This window comes from Ciconia boyciana, chromosome 4 (genome assembly GCF_034638445.1).
Source record: "Ciconia boyciana chromosome 4, ASM3463844v1, whole genome shotgun sequence".
NCBI lineage: Eukaryota > Metazoa > Chordata > Aves > Ciconiiformes > Ciconiidae > Ciconia > Ciconia boyciana.
The window spans coordinates 86,929,054-86,956,912 of record NC_132937.1 but is presented as its reverse complement, the minus strand read 5'-3'; the positions used below and the strand labels follow the sequence as shown (position 1 = coordinate 86,956,912).

Genomic DNA, 27,859 nt, shown 5'->3' with positions numbered 1-27,859 from the left:
AAAAAATATCTCGCATCAGATAACAGAGAGCATTATCCTTATTTTCCTGGCACCAAGAAGTTCACTTCAAACATATCTAGTGTTAGAAAACCAGACACATGTAATCAACAGTGGAGTATGTTCAGCTTCACATGCCATGCACCAAATCTAGGCTCATAACGCATTTGCCTAAAAACCACCGAAAACAAGCATCCAAAAGCAGTCCCATCTTCATGCTGCCTTCTGTTTCTGATAACAGAAACTCTGAAACCTAGTTTGGACAAGGGGGGACCTTGTCCCCCTGTGAGATTCTAAGGATCTCACAAAATATAATGCCTATGCATACATAAGAACAAGGCTCTCACTTTTTTTGGAGGGTGGATAGTTTTTAATCTTGCCAGTTTCATGTAAGCACTGCCATATAAAAAGCATCTGCTCATATAAAAACTAATTTTGCCTTCAGAAAATTTTGACAAGCATAGGACTCTTTAAATGGTAAAAGCAGGCATGTAAGTATGCAACTACGGCTATTGAACTTGAGACCCTCCCATCTAAAGTTGTTTCATAGTTCCCACTAATGTGTATTTTTTTAAGTTTTCAACCTTCTGTGAAGTTCTAAGAAGTCAAACCAAGATCCTCACTTCACTTGCCATAATGCAACTCCAGAAAGACAGTAGCTGCAAGATACACAACAGCTCACTGGAAAGTAACTACAGCTACACCCTCTTTTGGACAGAACCTACATCATCCTGGTTAAAAATAACTTTTCTCAGTGAACCATTTCCCTCTTTTCACCCTGAATCTGCTTTGTTAACATGAAACCTATTATTGAACCAACTGATTAATAGGAAAGTGATTTGTAACCATAAAAATTCATAAATCAGAATTTGTGAAAGGACTGTTTGCCTGAATTTTGCCTGAATTTGTGAAAGGACTCCTGCACTAAGCCTTTCAAAAGACTATTTTCCTCTGAAATCCACAATGCAGCATTTAAACAGGGTCAAACTCCCTCTGCCACAGAATGGGGGAAATGAAGATACTGTGAGTGTGAAGATTAGCCACAGTACTTTACCTCATGGTTAGCGAGGAAACACATTTAGTCCCCAAAACAAAATTGTTGTAAGTATTTTAAGACACGCCAGCTAAAACTAAAACCCCACCTAACTTTTTGATCATTGAAAGAAATAGAGGAAAAAATAAATTTGGTTTTTCTCCCCTTTATAGCTGTATACTTATGCAGTTGTATAGTTATTCCTGACAACTCAACAGTAACAGGACAAGTGACTTAACTCACAGAAGTATATCATATACACAAAGTACAGCCTCTCAAGTATTTTTTTTTCATCAGACAACTTAGAGAAACTCACTGTATGGCTCCTTTGAATAAAATGTATTTTCATTTACTTCCAGCAGAAAAAGTCTTAAGGTAGTTGTTTTTCTTTTAAAGACATATTTTAAATTCAAACCCAAACCCATCTCTTACCATAACTTCAGGAATCACCACGGCATTCAGAGGCTTGTCATTGACAGTTGTATCTTTAACTAGCATATATATTCTTTCAGCTTCAGAAAAGCATGAAATTTCGAGTACAACAGCACCTGTAAAGAGGCATCAGAACTATTTTTTATATTTTCTATTATTATTAGGAAACCAGCATAATCATATCACAGCATAAGTTTACTCAGGACATTATTCAGTAAAAGTTACTCTGCAACACTTGAGGTTGTTGGTTATCAGTGAATTGGGCTGTTTGTTTTTTTAAGCCTTCCTTCATACCCCCAAACACACCCCAGATTTTTGTTAAAACAAAGCAGTTTGAGGACGAAAAGAACTGCAGCATGGAACTGATGCTTATTTGAAGACTTCCTTTGGGCTTCAGAAGTATGGCCTATTTCCATACTCTTTATCATAACTAACAGGCTGTTCTCATCATGCAAAAGTGACAAAGGTATCAGGTTTCATTTTGTATCTCGTTAAAAATCCAGTAGTTCCATTCATTGACAATATCTCAGTAAGAATTATTACAAGCAAAGATTGGGTTTGAGAATCAATTTAAGACCTTTATGTCGGTTTAGGTCTGTATGGGGAAGCTGGGGAAGAAGGGAAGACAAAAGGGAAAAATAAAAGAAAATAGAATACTGACAAGTTAGTGAGGAGGAAAACAGGGCAGGACGAGATCAAAGTGCATAACGGACAGCATATGAGATGTAAGCTGGTAACACAACCTGGCTGCAACCAAAAGTGAGAGTCAGGAAGTTATCAGAAACATAAAAATACTCAGAAAGTGAAAAAACACAAAGAACAATAAAAATCACATACAAGCAGAAACATCTAAAAAACACATGCAGGTAAACTTGGTTAAATAAAGCTGTGACATGAGAAGAGTATCACAAAAACAACTATTCTCCCTTGACAAATACGAAAAGGAGAAGGCACATCTGAAAGCTTTATGGGTTTCCTTATGAAAAGTCAGTATGAACTAGCCATGTGGAGACAGCAAATACACAAAGGAAGCATGCAGTCTTCAAAACCACACTATAGAAAGATTCTTTTAGCAATCATGTGAAAGTTAAGCCTGCCAAAGGACATGAAACATCTTGGATATGGACACCTAATCATGCAAAAGATAAATTATGCACTTTTAAGTTTTACCAAACGCAGATCTCCACCTGACCACTGCACTGAAGCTGCACAGAGCCACTGCTGCTCTGGCTCTCAGAAGCCTCACGGCTTCTCCAACCTTGCTGAAATAAAATTCGTACAGCAAAAGCAAAGCAACAGCTCAAAGGATGAATGCAGAGAGGAGGGTACTGATTTTCTTCAGAATTCCAGCCACTGAATCCCCACTGAGCTAGGAAACAGTGATTATGAAACAATCCCATCAAGTTCAAAAGCAGGACCAAATTTTAGTATTTTAGAAGTCAAAATGAAGAGAGCACTTGAAGGGTTTTTAACCTTCAGTGGTGTTAGACTATTCAGTTGAAGTGCAACTTCAAAATGCATTTTTATGATGAAATATTACCACTTTCTGGTACACGAGGCATGAAGCCAACCTTTTTTTTAATAAGGTAACACCAATCACACTGTTCTTCATAAATACAACATGTTACGTTTTATCTGAAGGGCTTTTTGCTTATGCAATAAGACTAACTTACTCTGAGCTTAGAGCTTCTACTATTAGGCTGCAGTTTTGAAAACAGACATTGTTTGCAAGACTAAAAATCTTAATGCTTACCTTGTGCTTGATAAACATGACTCACAGATACTACATTTGCTGCAAAGGGTAAAAATATAAACACATAAAACGTTGGGTACATTTAGAGTAAATATTTAAAATATTTTTTAAAGTTACATAAATATAATATAAATAAATATTAAAAGTTATACAAATATAGGGAGAACCTCCACCTAACACTTTCCCTCTCCTAAGTTTACTTTGCAAGTTAGAAAAGCTAAACTAATTTTCATAAAAGGTGACTATGAATTCTTTCTGGCATTTAAAGTTTAATTCCTCTTGAAGTTACATAAAAGATTGGGAAGAATGCTTCGTTTCCTGAAACAAAAAGCATGATGCATTCCTGACAATGTTTATAGAATACATTGGTTGAAAGAGTATTATGAAAAATCAATTACACTTCTTTGAAAAAGAAAACCAAATTCTTTTCACTGAGTGCTTGTCCATATGTGTGTGCACACACTGCTCATACTTCTCCATAAGCAGGGGCAGAGCTCATGAACAACATGGAGGAAAGCCCACACAAAAAATGTCAGAGGTTAATAAAGGCAAGGAACATTGATGCACAGGGAATTAAAGTGCACTGCCATAATTTGAATGGTGTAAGGTATGTACGGTTCACTGCTAAAAAGTGATGCTTTTTCACTAAAAAAAATGGTGTGGTCACATATAACTCAAGTAATGTAATAATAAGTCTATGAATAAAGAGCTGTCACATCTCTCGTGCAACCATGAACATGTTAAAGTGAATAAAAAAGCCCCCTGTGACAGTACAAGGCAGACTGATTTTTCAAATAAGGTCAGAAAACGTTAAGGAAAAAAAAAAATAAAAAGGAGCAATAGATGCTACTACATTTTATTCTGCACAAGTGACTATAGCTCAAAATTCACTTGTTTACTTACTTTTGATAGCTAATTCATCCTTGAGAATATTTGTGTATTCTTCAGGGGAAAGCTGAGGTGGAAGGCCACCAACAAACAAATTTACTCGTACAATGGATTTACTGTTTTCCACAATGTAAAATCTTGTTTGATTCATCTGACGTATTGAAGTCTACCAAAATAAAGAAAAATAAATGACAAGACATTTGGCAAAAAGGTATCGTGAAACAAAATCCCAAATAGTTCTGAACTTAGCAATCAAGTCCTCTATGCCTAGAGAATATCATGAACAGAAACAAACTTCAGTCCAAGCCCTTAGCTTCTCTACAGATGAGTCAGCTCAGGGGGTAACCGATTACTTACTTTTTCCTGTAAGAAAGGGGACTCCCTGCTTGCTTTAAAAAAGGATGATGTTTCTTTTTCAGATTTACCTTTCTTATGTCCTTGAGTCTGTTAAGAATCAGTTCCTGATTGTCCAAGACCATGCGCTGAACTAGAGACAGCAAGAACATTAATCATGTTTGAAAGCACTGTAAGTTATTATCAGGCTCAATTAAACAAAAACAATACGAAAAATTTTAGGGAAAATTCACAACTCTGCATACAACTAACATTAACAAAGGACCACGCAGACCTGAACTCCTCATTATTCAACAATAAAACCACGTAGGTGCTTTGAACAGTCTGATTTTGTTCACAGTTCTTAAACACCACCCTCCTTTAAAAAAAGACAGAAACAGCTTCAAGCCACTCAAAAGACAAGCAGTACTTGGGTAACAAGCGAACTTTGACAGAAGACTTCAAAACTACATTTCCTGACAACTACAGTAATAACCAACTTCTGTATTTTATTAAAATATTAAAACAATTGTAACAACTTCCAGCTAAAGCGAGATTGTAAATGATGCTGTAAAACAGAGCACCAGAAACCAACCAAGGTAAGACATTCACAAAGCTACAATAACCTCATAAAACAACTGACTGATAATGCTCACAAAGAAAGCAAAGTATCAGGCCAGTATTTGAACTACAAAGATATTTACTCAGGTGTGGCGAGGGCATCATCAGACTACTTCAGTGGCTTTATTTATCTCTCCATGCAGCCTTACAAATAATGAAGCACAAAGGGATGTGAACTTGGAGAACACTAGCTCAGCTCCTGCAGGATCACAAACTTCTTGAGCAATGGTAGGACTGCCTATTTCTGTACTTCATAACGCATGTAAATACTCCTTGGACTACCTCAGGACTCAAATTTGCTCGTTTGGGGGCAGTGTCAGGGGGAAAGAGGAGAGAAGGAAGGGAACCAATTGAACTTTACAATTAATCTTTACTAAATAACTCCAGTTAAGAAAACTATGTCAGCTAAAGGCAGCTCCTCAAAACAGGGCTTTTTGCCAAAGTGTCAATACCTGCCAGAAACCACTAATAAACTTTTATGTGATGATGAAGAAAGAGAAGGGAACCGTATTCCCACAGGACACACAAGACCAAAAAGAACCAACATCACTTCTGATTAAGTATTTCAACGTGACGGTGAATTTTCATTTGTGAAGGCATTTACTGTAAAAAATTAACTGTGACTGTGTTAAAAGGGGAGGAAAAAAAAAAGCTAGAAGATCAGTTACAGATGTGCCTTTGGCCAATGCTCCTTCACTTACCTTGCTTACTGCCCATAAGCACTTCCACCAATTTGAAATTCTGGAGGCACTCCATCTGCCAAAAGATGCAACATGTAAATGTAGTTTCTGAATGAAATACAATTTTGCCACATGTTTACACTAAAGTTATGTTATACACTGCACACACAGAGCATGGAAAATGAAACATTTTTAAATCAACCATGATGTTCTTCCCCTAACCCACTCCTCCCGAGCCAGGAATAATCTTTTACACACTCAGCCTTCCACACAGGGCACCAGGCTCCCATGCCCTTAACTACATCGGCATCCTCGCAGCCCCACAGTAAAGAGGCACCTGTAAAGCATGGTTAGCTCTATCTCCCTTTGGTGACCAGCAGCTCAACTAGGACATTCCCAGAGTGTCCTGCCAGAGAAAGCATGCAGGACTGGGAATGAACCTGCTCTTTGAGAAGACAGCCCAGGAACCAGGCTTGACAAAAGCAGGCTGACCAGTCCCCATGTCCTGGGGCACTCCACTGGCGCTGATGGAACGAAACCCTCTTCAAATGTGCCACAGTCCCTTCTCCAAACTATACTGCCAGGGACCACACGAGTCCCCCACTGCCGGATGACAAGAGCTGGCACAGCCAAGAGTCGAACCATTTACTAGGATTATTGCAACCCTGGAAACATGTGACACTCAGGATTGAGGAATTCTCTTAACTTTTGGCCTTGAGACTCAGAGGACAATTGATCTTGCTTTACATGTCATGAACAGAGGTGTTAAAGCCTCAACTGCCTACATTTGCTTTGCCTGAAATTTGATGAGAGCAGCTTGGAGAGGATCTTCAGCACGGGTAAATTCTGGATATTAAAAAGATATTTCCTGTATGTGCATCTTCATATAGAAAAATGAGAAAACCCTTTATAAGACTATCAATATCAGAGAATTGCAATTGAGCCAAGGAATGAAGTCTCTTACAGCATAAAACTAGCTTCCCAGATACAGAGATGTTAAGATCTTTCCCAAGCAGAATACCTGACTATCCTGTTTGACAGTTGCTTTTTTCAGGTGAGACAAGGTTTTCCAAGTTTTGTTAAAAGGTCCACAACACTTGAGGAAAAGGACTGAAATCAAATCCTGGAATTATCCTATGGCACAAAACGAGCTGCATGCACTACATCGCTGCAATGTGCACTACATAGCTACAATTTGCACATGGCTAGCCAGAACAAACATGTTCCTATGTATGCTGTAAATAACCACAAAAGGCAGCGGTCGCCCTCCGTGAGCATGGCTGTTCCCTGGAGCAGTGGAAGCATGCTCATCTGCTGGTGTGCTCACAAACCCCAACTGCTGAATGAAATGTGCACGCTATAGCTTCACGCCTCCACACCTGTGTGTCAGATTGAGACTGCCAAAGCATTGGCACACTTACAAATTCTACTAACATGTTTCCCAAAAGTCATGCTATCTTGGCACCAACTGTAAGAAAGACAGGCAGACTGAAAAGAGATCATCTTCCAAGGAAAACATGTGCATCTACACAGGATTACAAGATGTATCTAACCATTTCCAATGAGGTGGGAAGGAATGCAGATAGTAAAGAACGTGGGTGCCATTCAGTCTTGAGTTCTTCAGGACTACAGAGATGCTGTTTGCCACTGTAGGGAGAAAAGTTGTGCAGCCCAAGCTTAATTAGAGTTCAAGCTGAACTCAATTAGAATTCAGCAAAAGAAGGATCAGAGATAACATTGGTCCATTACTTGATGAGGTCAGTCACCTCACAAGTAGGGATGTAGACAAAGCGGAGATGTTTAATGCCTTCTTTGCTTCTGTCTTCAACACTGATGATGGGCCCTGGGACTCCCAGAGCCCTGTGCTGGAAGACTGTGATTGAGGGGATGATAAGCTCCCAGCTGACCCTGAACTTGTTCAAGACTTGCTGCTCCAGCTGGGTCCACATAAATCTATGGGGCCCAATGGGATTCATCCCAGAGTAGTGAAAGAGCTGGCTGATGTCACCACAGGACCTCTCTCCATTATTTTTCAATGGTCTTGGCAGTCCAGAGAGGTCCCAGTCTACTGGAAGCTGGTAAATGTTGTCCCAATTTTCAAGAAGGGTAAGAAGGAAGACCCTGGTAATTACAGGCCTGTCAGTCTCACTTCAGTGCCTGGTAAAATTATGGAGAAGGTTATTCTGGGAGTTATTGAAGAACACTTGAGAGACAACACAGTCATTGGTCATAGCCAGCACGGGTTCATGCAGGGAAAGTCCTGCTTAACCAACTTAATTTCCTTTTATGACAAGGTCACCCACCTAGTTGACCAAGGGAAGCCAGTGGATGTGGTAGTTTTGGATTTTAGCAAAGCTTTTGATACTGTCCCTCACAGTACCCTTCCGGATAACCAGTCCAGCACACAGCTACACAAGTCCATAATACATTGGGTGAGCAACTGGCTGACAGGTTGGGCTCAAAGGGTTACAGAAAATGGGATTACATCAGGCTGGCGGCCAGTCACCAGTGGGGGTCCCCAGGGCTTGATTTTAAGGCCTGTGCTCTTTAATGTTTTTATGAATGATCTGGATGCAGGAATCAAACGCACGTTAAGTAAGTTTGCTGATGAAACAAAATTAGGAGGAGCTGTGGACTCCCTTGAGGGTAGGGAGGCCTTACAGAGAGATCTGGATAGGCTAGAGAGCTGGACAATCACCAACTGTATGAAATTTAACAAGAACAAGTGCCGGATTCTGCACCTGGGATGGGGTAATCCTGGTTATACGTACAAACTGGGGGATGAGAGGCTGGAGAGCAGCCCCATGGAAAGAGATCTGGAGGTTTGGGTTGATGGCAAGTTGAATATGAGTCAACAGTGTGCTCTGGCAGACAAATGGGCCAACTGTGTCCTGGGGTGCATCAAGGACATCATAGCTAGCTGATCAAGGGAGGTGGTTGTCCCATTCTACACTGCACTGGTGTGGCCCCACCTCGAGTACTGTGTGTGGTTTTGGATGCCTCAATATTAAACTGTTAGAGTGTGTCCAGAGCAGGGTGACCAAGATGGTGAAAGGCCTCCAGGGCAAGACTTACAAGGAGCAGCTGAGGTCATTTGGTTTGTTCAGGTTGGAGAAGAGAAGGCTGAGGGGTGCCCTCATCGCAGTGTACACCTTCCTCAAGGGGGGCAGTGGAGGGGAAGGTGCTGATGTCCTCTGTCTGGTGACCAGTGATAGGACATGAGGAAATGAAATGAAGCTGCGTCAGGGGGAGTTCAGATGGGACATTAGGAAAAAGTTCTTCACTGAGAGCACGGTCCGTCCCTCAAACAGGGTCCCCAGGGAAGTGATCACAACATCAAGCCTGTCAGAGTTCAAGGAGCATGTGGACAACGCTCTTAGTCATATGGTTTAGTTTTAGGTAGTCCTGTGAGGAGCAGAGATTTGGACTCAATGATCCTTATGGGTCCCTTCCAACTTGAGATATTCTATGATTCTACGATTTCCTTTGCAGAGCAGTACAAAGAAGTAGGAGACAAGCATGATCATCCTAATAGTGACTGCCAGTTTCCCAACAAGATAAGATTAGCAGTGTAGTTACATACAAGTGTATTTTAAACATCTCAAGACATAAACAACCAGAAAAAATATACTGCACACCAAGAATCACTGTGTTAATACAAATAAATCTGCTTGACCCAGAAAGACTGATGGTAACTTCCAGTACAGAGCAACCAGGTCCACCATCAAGACTGCAGAAAGTTTTGAGCATCATACCAGTCACAAGAGATCATCTACCAAACATTAACAACATTCACATTAACTGCAAATGGACTGATCACAATTTTTCTAAAGAGAAAAATACACACACCCCACTTCAGGGTCACTCAGGTGGTATATGGACATGCTTATAATCTTTCATTTACCTGCCTTCCGAGTAATGGAAGCACTTCTTTGATCACAGTCTGAGTAGTGCTATCCTTATTTACTCGTAGAGAAACATATGCCATTCCTACCCTAAAGAGAAAATAAATACTTATTTTAGGACAATCATTTGACCTATCCTGTGTGTACCTTCTTTACCTAAGTGGCAAATTTTCTGTGGGGGTAGGATGAAATTTGTATTAGTTGAAGAAAGTTGTTCACTGAGGCTCATGACAGATGCAGTATTAGCCCCACAGACAAGCAGAGACTTCATCTCAAGGAATTGGTCATTACAATTGTAGCACTGCAAATTACTTTCTTTCTATACACAGAAATACCTGTGAGTCTTTCATAAAATTTGGCAATGTAGTTGCATGAGTAAAATGAACAAATCTTTAAATTTTATCCCACTACTCTTAAGAAATGAATAGGTCACCAGCCAGTCTTGTTTCTACTGCTAAATATGCTTAAAATGTATATTGTCTCCGTAGTAAATGGAACAGATTTTTTTCCTTTATTTTCTCCTCCTATTCTCACATCAGAAGTTACACTAAATTCTTCCTACTTAATATTTTTTCCAAAAAACCATCAAGCTTTCAAGCGACGTGTATGTCATCATTTGTTTACAGATGCAGTTAATGTAAAGTTGCATCTTCTTGGCCAAACACACAATAATAGAACTGCACAAGTTGCACAGTATGTTCCGTAAAGAAACCCATGAGCACGTTTCCAGGCACAGAAATGAATAATATGTATATTACTCATTCAGAAAAATAAACAGAAGAATCCTGAAATACAGAAGAAGAAAATACATTCTCTGTTATACTTATGCAACTTCAATAACTGAAACACAATGGACTACAGAGGACAAATGTAGCAAAGCAGGATAATCTTGTGATAAAGGAGGAAAACACTCACTTCAGCCAGGCAGGATAAATTCTGATCACTTCCTCATCCTTTGGTTTGGCTCTGATGATCCAAGCTTCAGGAACAGATTCTCGGAATACCGAGCCCAAGTTGCTGTCCTCTGCAGCATCGTTCCTGTTGATAACATCATCAGACAGCAGCGCCTGCTGTGTAAAGGTCTGAAGCTCATACTCCTGCTGGTCATCATTTATGTAGTATGCCCTCAAAGCAGCCTCCTACAACACAGCAAGATAAATTAACATTTTCTTGAAAAGACATCATTAGTAACTGTATAGCCACAGACATTTATAACTACCTTACTTATGGAACCAACCTTTAACACGTTTTAAGTGCAGAACAGTGGATAAATAGCAATGGCAAAAACCAAAATAAGAGCGAAGTTTCGAAAACAAATTTTAGTGGAAGATACAAAAAGAAAACTTGAGATATCAATGGATTTGAACACGGCCGACAGAATTTTTGTCAAGTGATAGTCATTTTAACTCCATAGATCAAATGTAAAAATTCAGCACCAAAAAAGCTACACTCACTGCATGCAAAATTTACTCCACAAGGAAAATGGTAAATTACACTTGATTGTACCCCACTCTGCATACTCAATCTTCTTGCACTAAGGGGATGTTGAAAATCAGTGAGCTTCTCAGCCACAAGGCTACCCTGAGCCCACACACCTGTGAAGAGGAAAGGTAAGGGCTGTCCTTGGAAGATGCAAGCAGTCACAGGAATTTTACATCCATTACTGGCCCACACCTGCAGCACCTCTGCTAACATAAGCCACTTATGAGAACTGGTATTAATCTGCCCTGGTATTATAAGCACCAGTCTGATAAAATGTGCTTGAAAGGCAAGCAGCACTCCTAAATAAAAGGTCAGCACTGTACACAATTTTCTTTGAAGATCTTTGACATGCAGAACACTACAAACCATTTTAAAAACTCCTATTGATTTTAAGCACAATATCAAGATAAAAATCTTAATGAGCTGTAGGTTTAAATTGTCAAAATTCTGATGTAATAAATTCTCCAGACTCCTGTGCCAAGTCCTTTATGACTCTGAGTCCTCACCATGCTCAATTCTACTGTGCACCACCCCATACCCCTCTGGGCTTCATTTTTGCATAGCATGGGGTCTCTGCCCAGCCCAGTAAATTAAGATGCGTGCGGAACATTTGATTTAGTACTGAGTCATGTTTCCACCCCAGATGGAGCACTAGAAAAGCTAGGGCATGGCCACTATGTGATCGATAATTCATTACTTTAACAGCCAAGGAGTAGAGGTAACTATGGCATGCTTTAGTCTTCAAAGCTGATGAACTGAAGTGCAATAGTGGTGGCTGTCCAGGATAAACATCAAACCACTAAATACTATAGAAGAGGAGCAAGATCTAATGAGCCGATTACCCAGTATTGCTCACATCAGTAAAATCAGACTTCAGTGTCACACAGGGAAGGAGAATGACTGCTTAACATGTGATAAGCTGTGGTCCCCATTATGCTATAGATATGCAGGCCACCACTTCTTCAGATGCTCTAAAATAAGAGCAGTACATGAAGAAGTCAAATTACATTGTAATATTACAGCCCATTTACAGATTCTGTTGTTGTTGAGTTACATTTCTAAAACTTAGCTTTTGACCATTGTAATATACAATCATATGCCCCTTTATCAAACTGTAATATTGACCTTCACCACGTATCTTACCACAACTTCTTCATTTTTTGCAATCCTTGGAACTGAAATCAGTCGAAATTGATTGCGTTTCACTGCATCATTCCCATCAAATATCTTTAATGTTTGTTTACCTGAATGAAAACAATTATTGTATTTCAATAACACACCCCTCAAATCATAAAGCTACCTGAATAAAGCTACCTGGAACTATAAAAAAACCTGCTTTTAACCCACTGGACAGTTTCTTCATCACAAGCTTTGAGGCTGAACCTTTTAATTTTTGTTTTGTTACTGTTCATTTAAAACAAGGGTACATTTGCGGAGGAAAGCAGGAAGAATATTTCAAGTAATCATAGTTTCATCCTGGCTTTTGATATAACTGTTTATATGTAACTATACTGCTTATGTTACCACTTCTTCATCCTTCCCATTCAAGATTGCATTTATTATTGACCGATATGAAAACCAAGACAGAGTGCCATCACCTTCACAACAGCTCCCAAAGTACTGCCAGTTCTGAGAGCATCCTTCTGAAGAAAGTCCTTAAAATAGCTTGTTAACTGCACAGACAACAGGAGAAAATACAGGAACAACAGGAAAACTAGAAGAAGGAAGGTATAGCAAATGAAGAACTACAACCCTTTGCAGTGTTTCCTTTCACTAAAGCCTTATCAAATCCATGCTCAAATCATGGAGCACAGATTGCCCAGACAGCTCTGAAAGGGGGAAGAGTTAAGGGTTTCAGGTTCACCTTTCTGGTAAAGGTCTGGTAAAGTCCACTACATGACAAAGTTTCTCTCTTATTTAAGCAACTATTTTAATAGCAAAGTGTAAGCAAATTCTCATAGAACAGGCAGTTTTTGAGAGGTTTTAAGAATAAATGGATGTTATCAGTACAGTATGTGTGTCCTTACTGCCTATGGAAAGGAATCAAGCTAATCAATCCAGACCAAAAAGGAGTTTCCAACAAGACAGACCTTGTGTCCTCTCCTCATCACATCTTTATGAAGAGACCTGATGAGCTGTTCAGTTTTGCAGGTTCTTTCATGTACCCCCCAGAAAGCCCATGCTTTACAACAAACATGACTATTCTTCACGGACAGAATTTGCCCTTTTTCTTCCAGTGTTTGACTGAACTGTGAAAAGTCACTCTTTGTATAGCACAATGTTACAGACTGTGATCTCATAAAAAAATCTGTACACCTGCATTCATCATAAAGTAATAAAATCACTAGACGCTATCACTTGCAGACTTGAAATGTTAGAAATATTAACTGAAAGCCACGTACACCAGCTGTAACGTCCACACAACTGGTTAATCATGTAGTCTGTTAATACACATTGTAAAGGAGAGATACATCACGTGCTGGAGTCTACTTCCATCTTTCTCTTACAGCTTGGAAATACTTTGCAGTACAGCAGAAAGTACTGAAAGCCTTTTGCTCTCAAATAATGTTGGCATTTAGGTTCGAAGAACCACATTAGCAAACTACCATTTGTCATAGGAGGATTAAAAAGGAGAGCTGGAACTGGACAAGCAAAAAACCAAATCACTCCTAACTGATAGCTGAAAAAAAGAGTGCTAGAATCCCAGGCAGAAATGGGCACCACGGGGTATCTCAATGCTGCAGTGACAGGTTATGAGGGAAGACTGCAGCAAGTAACTGCTTTGCAAGGACAATTCAGTGATGCTCTGCTAGCCTTCTAGAGCCACCTGAAACTCAGATATGCCGTGTCTAATCCACCTATTTCTGTTTCAGTGTATATTCTCTCACTTCAATCAAAGGCAGACACTCTGCAGAACTAAAGGTTCATCCAATACTATGTTTGAAAGCAGCCTTTTTTAAACGAGACTCTAACCCTCAAAGAAAAATCCAGCTACCTTCAATCTCGTTGCCTTTATTTCTCATTATTTTGAGATGCGACAGCTACACTTTAGACTTCTTTTTCAATTTAGACTTGTCCACTTATTAAGGCCTTTCTTCATTAACGATTCCACTGGGCATGGCACAATGTGTGTGCAAGGACGTTCTCATTAGGTAACATAAAGTTCTACTTGCACAGCAGAGCAATCACCAGTACAGCTTCCCATGCTACTCCAAGCTCATCTTAGTCTCTCCTGGGAAAAAAGTGGTTATGTTGATTGGTGGGCACTTCAGCAGCAGCACTACCCCTTACAGGAGAAGGAAAAACGAGTGGGATCACTCCAGGAGCAATCTCTCCTGACATAGGATTTGGGCAGTATTTCAGTATAAAGCTTTGCTCTTCTTCTTTTGCATTTATGAAACTATGATAAACTGCATAGAAACAAAAAAACCTTTTATGTTGAGACCTTAAGAACAGATCAGGGCTGAAGGTGGTCCATCCCACGTGCATCCATGTGAACAGGGAAATGCCTGTTAGCCAGCAGTATGAGGAAAGCTCTCATACCCTTCTCTGGAAACGGGCACAGCTGGGTACCTCTCTGAAGTGCCCGTACACGACTGCTCACAGCACAGGACACAACCCGGAGAAACTGGAGGTCTGCGTACCATTCAGGGGTCCGATCTCGTTGGAGTCAGGGAGAGCTGTTGTGACAGCTCACACAACTGGCGTGCTGCTGTGGATGGACAAAAGCTGCTGAAGAATGATGAACTGGAACAGTGAGGAGAGGAAGTTTCTGTGAGCCCCTCCAGTGTGAGAGCAGTGGGGCCGCTTAGAGCTCTGCCTTGGGATGGATGATGAGACAGGAAGAGCTTATGGCTTATGGGTAGTGGACAGACCAGTGTATGGGCAACGTTATGGTGGTTGTCTGTTACAAATGTCCTGATTGGGAAGAAGTAGTAGATGAAGCAGGTGATGCCTTCTTCTGACAACTGCAAGAAGCCTCACATTTGCAGGCCCTCATCCTCCCGGAGGACTTGAGCCACTGCCATACCTGCTGGAGGGACAACAGCCAAACATGAGCAATCCAGGATGTTTCTGGTGTGTGCTGATGACAACTTCCTGACACAAGTGACGAGCTGATGAGAGGAGATGCTTTGCTGGACCCTGTTCTTACAAACAAGGAAGAACTGGTTGGGGATGTAAAGGCTGGGGACAGCCCTGGCTGCAGTGACCACGAGATGGTGGTGTTCGGGAGCCTGAAAGGAGGGCAGTAAAGCAAATAGCAGTAGCAACAAGCCAGGACTTCAGGAGAGCAGGCTTTGGCCTGTTCAGGAATCTGCTTGGAAGACTCCCACGGGATACAGTCCTGGAGAGAAGAGTGGTCCAGGAGAGGTAGTGGATTTTCAAGGATTGCCTCCCCCAGTCTCAAGAATGGTCCATTTCCCCAATCAGGGAAAAAATGCAGAGGTGGCAGGAGGCACACATGGATGAACAAGGAGCTCCTGACTTAATCATAAAAAGGAAGCGTGCATGAGGTGGGAGCAGGGGCAAGTGACCTGGGAGGAATATAGAAACACTGCCCAAACAAGCATGCATGGGCTTAAGAAAGAATGCATTTATTATTGGCAAGTTCGGCAGCTTGAAAACCAAGACAGAGTGCCATCACCTTCACAACAGCTCCCAAAGCACTGCCAGTTCCGAGAGCATCCTTCTCAAGAGAGTCTTTAAAATAGCTGGTTAACTGTACAGGAGAAAGTTCAGGAACAACAGAAAAACTAGAAGAAGGAAGGTACAGCAAATGAAGAACTACAACCCTTTGCTGTGTTTCACTTCCCTAAAGCCTTATCAAATCCATGCTCAAATCACGGAGCACAGATTGTTGCACAGACATCTCTGAAAGGGTGAAGAGTTAAGGATTTTGGGTTCACCTTTCACAAAGATGAGTTAAGACTCAGCCAGGTACTGTCCACTGCATGACAAAGCTTCTCTCTTATTTAAGTGACTATTTTGAAAGCAAGGTTGCAGGAGGCACACATGGATGAACAAGGAGCTCCTGACTTAACTCTACCATTAAAAGCATGCACACAAGAGGCAGAAGCAGAGTTGGGTGAGGTGGAAGGAAAGCACCTCAGGAAGGAAGAGACACTGTCCAAACATGCAGGGATGGGCTTCGGAAAGCTAAAGCCCATATGGAGCTGATTCTGGCAAGGGACGTGAAGGGCAACAAGAAAGGTTTCTACAGGTACATCATCAGCAAAAGAATGACGAGGGAAAATGTGGGCCTGCTGAGGAATGGGAATTGGGACCTGGTCTTAAAGGACATGAAGAAGACTGAGGCACTGATTGCTGCTTTTGCCTTGGTCTTTACTAGTAAGACCAGCCATCGGCTCCTGAAACAAGAGGGCAAGTGCAGGGCAAGGAAGACCTACCCTCAGTGGGAGAGGATTAAGCGAGGGAACATTTAAACAAACTGGACATGCAGATGTCCACAGGTCCGTTGCAATGCACAACAAGGTCTCCCCGGAGCCTTCTCTTCTCCAGGCTGAACAACCCCAGCTCTCTCAGCCTGTCCTCATAGGAGAGGTGCTCCAGCCCTCTGATCATTTTTGTGGCCCTCTTCTGGACCCACTCCAACAGGTCCACGTCTTTCCTGTGCTGAGGGGCCCAGAGCTGGACGCAGTACTCCAGGTGGGGTCCCACCAGAGCAGAGTAGAGGGGCAGAATCACCTCCCTTGACCTGCTGGCCACGCTGCTTTTGATGCAGCCCAGGATATGGTTGGCTTTCTGGGCTGTGAGCGCACATTGCCGGCTCATGTCCAGCTTTTCATCCACCAGTACCCCCAAGTCCTTCTCCACAGGGCTGCTCTCAATCCCTTCATCCCCCAGCCTGTACTGGGGGTTGCCCCGACCCAGATGCAGGACCTTGCACTTGGCCTTGTTGAACTTCATGAGGTTCACACGGGCCCACTCCTTAATCCTGTCAAGGTCTCTCTGGATGGCATTCCTTCCCTCTAGCGAATCAACTGCATCACTCAGCTTGGCGTCATCTGCAAACCTACTAAGAGTTCACTCAATCCCACTATCTGTCACTGATGATGATAATAAATAGCACTGGTCCCAGTACAGATCCTTGAGGGACACCACTTGTTACTGGTTTGTGAAAGCACAAAAGGTTTAAACAGGAAGCAAAAGAACTAAAATCCTAAATGAAAGCCAAATTGAAGAAGCAAAAATTACTGCCTTTCTAAACGGTTATCTACAACATGACAGATCTTTGGGCTTCTGGTTTTGCAGGTTTACTTCTGGCTCCTGTCAAGAAGAATGAACTTTGGAAGCACAGCTCTAATTTCTTCTTTCCTATATGATTAATCCTCAAGTCCTCTTTTGAGAGTAGTTAGCTGAAACCTTTTACAACATCTGTTTAAGAAAAATAATCACAACATTTCCACATGCAATGTACACTCTTTACAGCAATGGACAGTGAATTCTTCTACTGGAAAAGTGAGCTTGGGATATATGATATGATAGATTGGGGCTTTTCCAGTATTTTTTTAATATGAAAAGTAGTATTACAAGGTGGATTTGGCTTTTCAGTTTTCCAATTATCAACTTAGTGGTTGTGTCTGTTGCCATTTAGTCCCAATATAAGGAACATTTAAATATCATCAACTCTCACTTCTAAAGTATCCTTGAAACTCTATTGCCATTGCATTGAGACAGTCAGAAAGTGATCTACTCCTTTAAACCCTGCTGGATTAATGTCAGAAAAAGTCAAATTCTTTTAGAAACAGAATTCTGTCAGAGTGATCTCCATGGTGACTTCAGCATAGACAAATTTTAACCAAAAGACATGTTGTGTCCTGGGTGACCTTGTTTAGGGCTAACGCAACTTGAGAAAACATAGCAAACGCTGGTTACTGGACAGCACAGCCAATGTTCTGGGTATGAACTTTCATAACATTATCAAAGTCTCTACTGTTTTCTCTAGCAATCCAAAGCATAGACAACCATCTGAGAATAAAAACATTCATCCAAGTTTTAGTACTCGTTTTCATTCAAACTGCCTTTGTAGTCTGCTCTTGTTAGATACTAGCTGGCCTGAGAGAATCCCTAGCAATTTTAAGTGGAGATTTTTTAATGAGCTCTCCATTTCTTAAGACCAGCCAAATGTTGCAAAAAGTTGGCTTGACTCTTAAAATAAACTGGTTTGCAAGTAGAAGTTTAGATCTACAGACCAGTAGTAATGTCCTAAGCTCAAGTACGTTCCTTAGCTAAATACACAGTATGCTCAGTCCTGCTTTCCTTACAGTAATCTGCTTATCCATCACACAAAACAAGCTCAATTTATCAGTGAAAACTAATGTTTAACTTTGTCACTGTCCTCCTCACAGGGGTCACTTTTACTGCAACCTGATGAAAGATGGCTTTCTTGCACGTGAGCTTCTGGGGACACATTAACAAAAGAACAAACAGCTACTTATTTGATCACAACTAGTAATCCAGAAAAACACTTCCCGACTAATTCAAGTGTACATCCACAACATGAAAGTTAAGGGGTGTCTTATGCCAGTCTGATTTGTCTAACTAGCTTTGGAAAGAAGCTCAACTATAATCACTTTTTAAGTTAGATAAAGCTCTTTCTCCCTCCTGTTCCAATTTTTAAATATTAGAAAATGATCCAATTATAGAAGTGAAGTCTACATACCAGTACTTAGTATAAAAAAATCCTGCTAATATGCAACAGATGCACGTAAATCTTGGTATTTAAAGGAGTTACTGCCTGTTTTATAATATTGACACTTCACTGCCAAACGTTTTTTATCTTTTCCTGTTGGATCAGACTACACAGTATCAGGACTTTCTCCTCAAAAACACATTACTTTTTTTCTTATCATGGGATACTGAGTTGGGAAAAAAAAAAACCAACACAACTGTTCTTCATGCTTATGCTTTTCAAGGGCAAAATAACTACAAAAAGGTCAACTCCAGGCATAATTTACCAAACCACGGAATTTGATTTCAGAGGCTAAGATACCAAGTTTTCCTGGAAAAAGGGTAAACAGCATTTGATGAGTCCAAAGTTCATGTCCTTTCACTTCCAAATCCCCACAGACAGGACATAGCTTCTGTAAAGGATTATGTGTGGCTTGTGGCCAAGATAGGGAAATGATGTAGTCCTGAATGTTTTTGCCACTGAAGAAAGCTAGAGGCCTACACTAAACATTGGTGGAATTTACTCTTAAAAGACTAAATTCTAGCAACACTGCTTACCAAGAACCATTCTTCCTAACAAAACTTGTGCTACCCATGCGCTTTCTGCTCTCCTTCTCTAGTCACTGCTACTTCAAATTACAACAGTGTGGACTGGCAAATTTTGGGTTATTTCAGTATTACCATTCACAACCTACAAGGCAGCAATAAAGTAGGTAAGAATTGTGTATTTTTTCTTTTATTGGTCTTGAAGAGAGTCTTTCAGAATCTCAGATTCTTCCTTTCTCCAGCTGCTCCTCTTCTAGGAGAGCCACTTGCAGGTGTGTCACTTCTCTGGACTTGTTTTCATGAGTAGCTCAAATCTCCCTAGTTCCAAGACAGTTTTGAAGCACAAAGCTGTGTTAATAGCTGTCCTCCCATACTGGTAGCCATCTCTTCACCCTTCTCCTCCAAGGTGGTTTTTAGAACTTCTCCAAGCATCTGTCATATGTATCACTACTTGATCTGGTTTCACCTGCTTCTCCCTCAAGCTTTAGGGCTCCAAATCCATTTAAATCAAGTTTCAGAGGAACATGTGACATGCTTAGTTAACTGTAAGCAGTTTTAGCAGAGTACAATAACCCTTTTTATGAAGGCTGAACATTTTCATAAGTATCTTTAGAGGAAAAATCCCTCAAATCCACACATGCTGTCTTTGCTTCTTCCTGAAAACGGCTTGTTCCTGCTTGCAGAATTACAGTCAAGGTGGTCTCCACACTGTCAGAAGATTTGGGACAAGACATAAGCAAGCGCTAAGCCAATGACTCGGGTCTATCTAATACAAGAACATTTAATCTCCCTTACTCAGCAGGTGAACAGCTACCTGAGCAGAGCACTGCCTGGCAAAAGAGGGGCCATGGAAGGACATGCTGTGAAAAGTATGTTTGCTGACAGCACTGCAGCCCCTCCATTTCTCTCCTCAGTCAGATTCCTCTAAAACCTCCTTCAGAAAGGGTGTTCTCTTGATGGCTGAATTTTGCCCTGCAGAAGATGGGCACATGCTGAAACGGACACTTCACATGCAGCCAGTGCCTGCCAAGAGACACTCATGGGGCAGAGAGACTCCCAGGTCAGGGCCATGCCCTTCGCTCTTCACACGTTCCTGTCTGACAAATGGGTTGCACACACACACAGCCAGAAAGTCTGTTGAGTCCTCAGTACACCTCCTGAAATGTGTCTGTACACATTTCCAGTGGACTGCTATGGAGAAACTGTACCCAAGCATCAAGACTAGCAGGATGTTAAAGCAAAAAGAATGCATAATCACAGAAACAACCCAAAAAACATGGACCTCCATGTCATTCTTAAGTATCTACGGTTAAATTTTAAATCTGATAAGCCTTGTCGTAAGGACCCCTAAGGCAGGGAATAAATTAACACTAGCTAATAACGTTTGCAAATATCTCTCCATAGCCTTCTGACAATGATGCTACAGAACTACAGGAAGACTTTTCCAACCTTTCTTCTGGAAGAGATTTTCCATAAAACCTCTTTACATTTTCAGGAAGTAATTAAGAAGAGGTGCTTGCCTTCCCTGAAACAGACATCTAGAGCAGCCAACATTTTGATTACCAACTGGTAAGAGACAGCAAGGATGAGGGGAGAAGGGATTTGGGGAACAAGAGAGGGATAGGCAGACTGAAAGGGAACAAAGCCAAAGGAGCAGCAACACTGGGGAGTAAATGTTGTGCTTGGGGAAAGAGGGGAACTGGGAGAGACAAGTTGGGGAAGAGCACAAAACACAACTTGGTGAGAAGTGAGAACAATAGTGGGCAATATCAAGTGTCAGAAAAGGCATGTGAAGGGGGTTGAGGGAAGGAGAGGAAAGGAAGATGTGCACAATGGGGAAAGTGAAGCAAAAGGAGAGCAATGTGTGATTTTTCAGAACATTCCTTCTTCTTTTCCCAGTAGTACAAGCAATTCAGCCAAGAAAAGGAAATATACAACCTCTTCCAGCACTTAAGCCACTAGTTCATTCAACACAGTTGAGCATAGTCCTCTTTTTCAAAATATCTTAAAATGCAGGTGAACCAAACTGTCTTGGGGGAAAAAACATTTTCAGAATGACACCAGGTATAGCAATTCGACTTGTAAATGAGTATCTCTTGAAGTACCACTGAACAGAAGCTTTTGCAAGGAAAAAAGTTGAGGACATGGAGAAGCAACATCCCCCAACCACTATCTATGATGGATAAGCTTTGAAATAAATAAAAACTGCCTAGGCCTCACTATACAGTAGTCAAGTACCCTCTGCTTTTATTGATTCCTGGCAAGCAATTAGGGCAGAGTCTAATGGGTTTTCATGTTCCCAGATACCTGCAGATTGATACACAAGTAAGAGCTCTTAATAACTCATTTTTTATTTCAGGAATTACCGAGATACCTCCTCTGGGATTCATTTGTTGCATATATACAATAAACCAACTTCCCCCTCCCACACTACGTCTTCATATTACCATGAAATAATAGGAATGATTTTCAAACATTTGCCTTCAACTCCTCAAGCCTGACAGATTACATCTATGGTTGCATCTTAGCTCAGACCAATGAATTCTGCCTCCAGGAAAAAAAGAATAATCTGTGCTGGTTGAAACCTAGGTCAATATCACATCTCAGAAAGGACAGACAATGCACACCCCTGAGAGGCACCTCTAAGGAGCACTTTTAATCCCCTTCTTTACCTCCACCCCCAGCTATCTGAGGTCTATCAATACAGAGCAGTTTTATCAGTTATATATTCCCAGAATGACCAAGAATTATTTTAGCATGAAAATGGACTCTGGGGCTCAACTCCTTCCCCAGACAATACAAGTAACTACACTAATGAGAGCATCCCCATGACGTTTATCCTACTATCCCTGTAACATTCAGTTCTCCTCAAGTTAATTGTTCACTGTGTCGACAAGTCCTTAGAAGCTGGCTCATGTTCTCAGGCACAAGAATTTATAGTCCTTTTCCAAACCTGCTCTGTAAGTCTGTTAAATCTATCAAATCTATCAAATCTATCATCTCAGAAAGTGTAGGGTTGTTTCTATGGTCATTTTATGCTTTTGGCTTCAGTATCGTGGTAGGCTAAGTTTTATGGTTGACTTAACATATTTAAGCTCCCAAAATTAAGATTTAAATATTCTAACTTTACACTTCACTCAACAAGCCTACTACAATAGCAAAGAAACAAAAGGGAATGCAGACCACTAATTCAAATTTTCTTCCAGTATTAATCCACAGACTTTGCATTCTTTCCTACAGAAAAGCATGTCCTTACAAATCAATATTATTCAATTTGTTTGACTTGTTTTCACTGTTTTTAAAATATGCATCTGTGAAATGTGGAGAGCTGGAATTAAGAAAAGCTACAATATTTTGGAATATAGTTTGGTTCAGACACTCCTGAGGGAGAGCATGGTAACATCCCAAAAGATGTGGCAGATGTGCTTGCGTCAACATATAGAAGCTAATGAGCAGCTCACTCTTGACCCATATTACACAAATGGTATTGTTTAGAGATGCGTGGAAGAGGTCCAGCACGTTATAACCATGCCTCTGTCATGTTTAATTTGATAGGTTATGACTCCCCACACACAGAGAGGCACAGAAGCACAACGGCTGGCAGGTGAACCCCAATAACTTTGTCAGAGAAGTTATCAGAGAAGTCATGCCCTGCCCTGACACAAGGGCATCAGCCCATGGGCTGCAGGTGGCACCCACCAGGTGAGTCTGAAGGAGAAGCTCTGTGGGTCACCTCACCGAGAGAAGAGGTCACTCAGGGTGTGGGGCTCTAGGAGATGCATGGGAAGAATATTCTGGGATTGTACAAAAGTTGTTAGGGGATGTTTATGGGAGGAACCAAAGGCAGGGGAAAGGAGGGATCAAGGTGGTTTGGGGAGGACAAGTATGAGAAAATAGAGGGATAAGGAGATAAAAGAAGCTGGTCACATGTACAGAGGTTGCTAGTTGGTGTGCCTGCCTGGCCATGCCCTGCACCTGATCAGCACAGTCTGTCCTGTCTTCTAATTAAATGCTATTTTTAACTGTTTTGTGGGTGTGGTTTCCACTCTTCTGCGTGCATGTGTGCATATGGGTTCCTGAGTGCAGCAACTGAAGCAGGACTGCAGGTCACTGGGACCCATGTGCCCATGGTGCCAGCAATCAGAGTGACAGCTGTTGTGTGAGCACCAGCAAACATCAGGCTGGGCTCACTGGCATGCAAGGTAAGTGGCCTGGGAGCCACATGTGCGTGCGTCTCTGAGTGAAGCACCTGGTGGAGATGACTACTAGGAGGGACCAGGAGGTCCAGGATGACTGCTGGAGAGACCATGGGGGCTGGCAGCCCACTGAGAGACCTAGGGGGGAGAGGGGGTGTGTGTGCATATATGTATGCACATCTACATGGACACAGCCACACATGCATGTGTGTATATATATATGTGTGTGTGTGTGTGTTAGAATACATGTATGTATACACACACACACTCCCAGCATTCCCACTAACAGACCTTCATCCTGCTCAGCCACAGAGGGGACAGAATGCTGCAGCAGCTTCACCTCTACTGGGGTGCCAGATCTGGAGACCACTAATATCATTAAACTAAAGCTTTCAAACATTTCATCTTTTTTTTTTGTGAATGCTTTGTTTTTAAGGGGACATTAGAATCACTCTCCAACTATTGAGCTTTCTAAATCATAGCCAAGTTACTGGGCTCTACATTCACTTCTGTTTTGTGAACATGTATTAAGAGGAAGCAATTTGTTTTAATGCCACTGTTCTATTTAAAACAGAAGTAATTATTATTTACACGAGCATTGAACATGTACCATCTACTGTTGCTTTCTCCAGTCCACAGACAGACACTGTATATGAACAAAAGACATATTAAAGTTTGTATTCTGCCCCCAGTTTTTGTATCTTTTTTCCTTCTTTTGGGAAGGCTGTCTAAAGCTGAACTGTCCTGTACTAGTACTTTCAACCAATCCAGTTGAAATATTTGGATACATCACTTGCTCTCTTTGACAGTCATGAGTAAGGGAAATAGCCTTAGTTGGCAAAGGATAAAAGTTCTGACACTCAACCACTTATGTCACTTAAAACACTAGAAAAAGCGAAAGTTTCTTAGATAAACTGCAGTTAGTCAGAGCCTGGTCCCATAATAAGGCAGCATGGTGGTGGATCATAACTTACAGTCATTAAGAGACACCAGCTTCAAATTTTAAGAAGAGAAATAAAAGCATGTTTGAGATCACTTCCGTAACACAGTTAATTATTTACTGAGCTGGATTTTTTAAAAATCCAAACAGTATTTGCACAATTATCCTATTAATTTTTTAAGAAATTTAGGCTAAAAAAAAAAAGGAAAAAAATTTGTATTTATTGATTTTAAATTTTGGGGTTTACAACAATCCATGCAGCTACATTAGGTAGCAAGTACCATGTTTTTCTAGTTACTAATATGGATATAGAGGATGGGATGCCCTTAAATTGTGTTTGGTTTCATCTTCTGAAAGGTAAGAGTTTGGCTAATACCAACCCCAATACCAACAAAACTCCACACACATAAGAATTTAACTGCATAAGAAGCAACCAGTCCGGCTCAATCTTGATGCACAGGAATACATACATTTTTACTGCAACATGCCCAAGCAAATAAATAAAAATAAATAAATAATTTTTTAAAAATCACCTGGTGTCTTCAGTAAGATTTGGATCCAGCTATCTTAAAAGAAAAAGGCTTCAAAAAGACATGCTGTCTGCCCTTTAAATTGATTGCTTATCTATGGATTGTTAACACCATGCTTTCTTTCTTCGATAACCAAGTTGAGGGAAATGATCTGTTTGTCAGGGTAATGAACAGACTGTCACTTAGGCCAATCTACCAGTGGAAAATAGTGATAAGATATTTGAAAGACCCTGGTTAAGTGTGTTGGATCAAAGCTTTGAACCTCAAATTGATAACTAGCATTAGAAAAATAGCCATTTAATATTTTTTCATAAGGCAAAGCAAGTTAAGATTATATGAATAAAGACTGGAATGGGTGACTATTCACCACTTACTAAAATTCTGCTTACTTGAATCTGTTGAAATTTGGACATCTTTTGCTGATCCCTGTGTTGACCCATCTACGTCATCATCTTCATCTGTGAAAACAGAAACATTTTAAAAAAGGATTCTTGTTAATTTGAACTGGGGCAGGGGGAAGTGTTTGTCATTTAAGGGTTGTTTCCATCAAAGAAGCTAACACAAAGGAATCCAATCAGAAAAGCACACTTTCTTCTTCTGCCTATTTTATGATAATAATCCATACTACAAAAACAGCATTAAAAAAACCCAAACCTGCATTGTCATGTAACTACAGTGAAGGCGTACCTGAAGTCCTTCTACTATTAGCTTTAATATTGCAACTACTGCATTTCATCCCTTTCTCAAGCTGCAATGTTTGCCTGACCAAATTATATATGGTTTCCATTGAGTTTTAAATCATCAAATCAGTCCAGGAACTGCAGTAACAGCTTTCCAGTCAGAAGTATGGGTATTATATAAATAACTTCCATAACTGAAAAATACATTTGCTGACACCCAAAGAGAAAGAAATTAGTGCACTCCAGAAGAGGACTTTGACAGCAGCTCATCGCTCTCACTAAAAGATAGGAGCTAGCATGTCAGATAACACCACAGCCTGTGAAATCACACTTAAAATACTTAGAAAATATTACAATAAAAGCTACTAACATTTACATTTGCTTCTGTGAAGATAGCATCCTGACTACATTCTCATTCCTGACACTCAGGTCCATACAGGAAGACAGGTGCAAATCCAAACGTGATAAATTTTTCTTCTCTAAGGGTAGCAGTAGCGTGCAACATCAGCCAACCCAGTGTGCTGATTGTTTAACAGTATTCATACTCCCACCCATTGAAACTGCCAGTCAGTCTTGATTAGGATTCAGACAAAGCTCCCAAAAGATATAAGCCAGACAACACCTTTATAAAAATTATGCCTTGTAGTTGAGGGAGAAAGCAGGAACTCAAAGCACAAAACAAGAGAGAAAAAATAAAATCAGTTAAGACAGATCTTCAGAGCAAAAGAGGTAATAGAGAAGTCAGAAGGCTAACGCAGGAAAACCTTCCAAGAAGCAGAATCACAGCATGTCGAGAAGGGTACTTAGCAGGAGTCCTAAAGTAGAGATGAGGTAACTTACTGAGTATTTGCGTAATGCTTCAACTGACTACAAGACAGACCAACAATAATGTTTCTGGGTTGGGGTTTTTAAAATATAAAAGAAGGGTTGAAATACTTTCCCTATTATAGTTGACAGACAAACAGATTAAGTTTCAAATTGGAGAGAAATTTAGACAATATGGTCTTGAAATGCCCTGAAATAAATGGAAGCTGAATGCCTTCTCGAATTTCACTTCAGACAAAATAAAATTTAAAAAAGAGTAAGTAAATACAACAATAGGAAATTAAAGAATTCTCGATTGCTTCCAACCCTCCCCTTTTTCTAAGTTTAGATGGGAAGAAGCTGACATCTTTCTTTTATTACTCTTTCTCCCTCAGTCTGGATAGCAGGGAAATCTACACTAACAACATCTTGAAACTATTCCAATGAAGTTCAATGACTTTTTTTGAAATACGCCAAGACAGGAGTCAGTTGGAGGAAGGGGAGGTAACTGCCCTACCATTGCTTCCCCCAGTAGCCCAAGAGTTTTGAAAAGCCACTTTCAGCACAGAGATGTTCACTGAATGTTGGCCATGAAGCTTAGCATTTACCCAGTGGCAAAAGCTAAGCCGGACAAATGCTCCCCAGTAGGTCAATGATTATGTGCTCATTCTCTGTCTAGGACAAGTCATCTGGCACTTCCCAACGATCACCTTGGGAAGAGCTGTGCCTGCAGCAGTTAACTCATCCAGGCAACCACCAACACTTCTTTGGTACCGCAGACCGGTCTTTTCACAATCTTCTGAGTGATGCCCTTTGTCAGCTGTGGCAACAGAAAAGCACCCTCCCCTGTGCATGCTGCAGTGTGAGGACTTCTGAACGAGCATGCTTGCACGATGCATCCCACAGAAGCGAGGACAGAAGTGCTATCCTCCAACAAAGCTGAAATGCTCCTTGCTCCCCGGAAACACCCTTAACGTGCACACAATTTTTAACGAGATCTGCCATCCGGAGCTTATGCCTTCCCCTGGAAAAGCAGCAGCAACTCCCAGGGCAGGTGTCCCAAGCTGCATCATGGTCAGAGGAGCTTCAAAAACATCCTGAAGAGTGTCAGGGAGCTGCTGGACCCATGATACGTCTTGGTAGCTTTTGGCACATGGCCACAGGGGGTAGTGGGTTTTTGAAAGAAAATGCAGGTCTGTTCTGCGAACACAGGTAACAAGAAGGACTACCAGCCTAGTGCACTGAGCTCCCTCGACGCAGGGTGATGTGAGAATTAGTTTAAGGCAATTCCCAGCTCTGCCTTTAAGGAAGAATCTGGGCAGAGGGAAACACATGCATAGCAATGGT

At 41.0% G+C, this 27,859-nt stretch overlaps 1 protein-coding gene across 1 annotated transcript in view; it reads right to left on the bottom strand.

The window, feature by feature from the left end:
* DGKQ (diacylglycerol kinase theta) overlaps nucleotides 1-27,859 on the bottom strand; it is a 102,772-nt gene that overhangs the window by 28,265 nt on the left and 46,648 nt on the right. The window contains exons 7-15 of the mRNA XM_072860536.1: nucleotides 25,418-25,486; nucleotides 12,268-12,368; nucleotides 10,558-10,781; nucleotides 9,642-9,732; nucleotides 5,759-5,813; nucleotides 4,529-4,590; nucleotides 4,119-4,269; nucleotides 3,216-3,254; nucleotides 1,463-1,578 (exon numbers count right to left, since the gene is read on the bottom strand). Coding sequence (XP_072716637.1) covers nucleotides 1,463-1,578; nucleotides 3,216-3,254; nucleotides 4,119-4,269; nucleotides 4,529-4,590; nucleotides 5,759-5,813; nucleotides 9,642-9,732; nucleotides 10,558-10,781; nucleotides 12,268-12,368; nucleotides 25,418-25,486 — 908 coding nt within the window. The remainder of the gene's footprint in view (nucleotides 1-1,462; nucleotides 1,579-3,215; nucleotides 3,255-4,118; nucleotides 4,270-4,528; nucleotides 4,591-5,758; nucleotides 5,814-9,641; nucleotides 9,733-10,557; nucleotides 10,782-12,267; nucleotides 12,369-25,417; nucleotides 25,487-27,859) is intronic.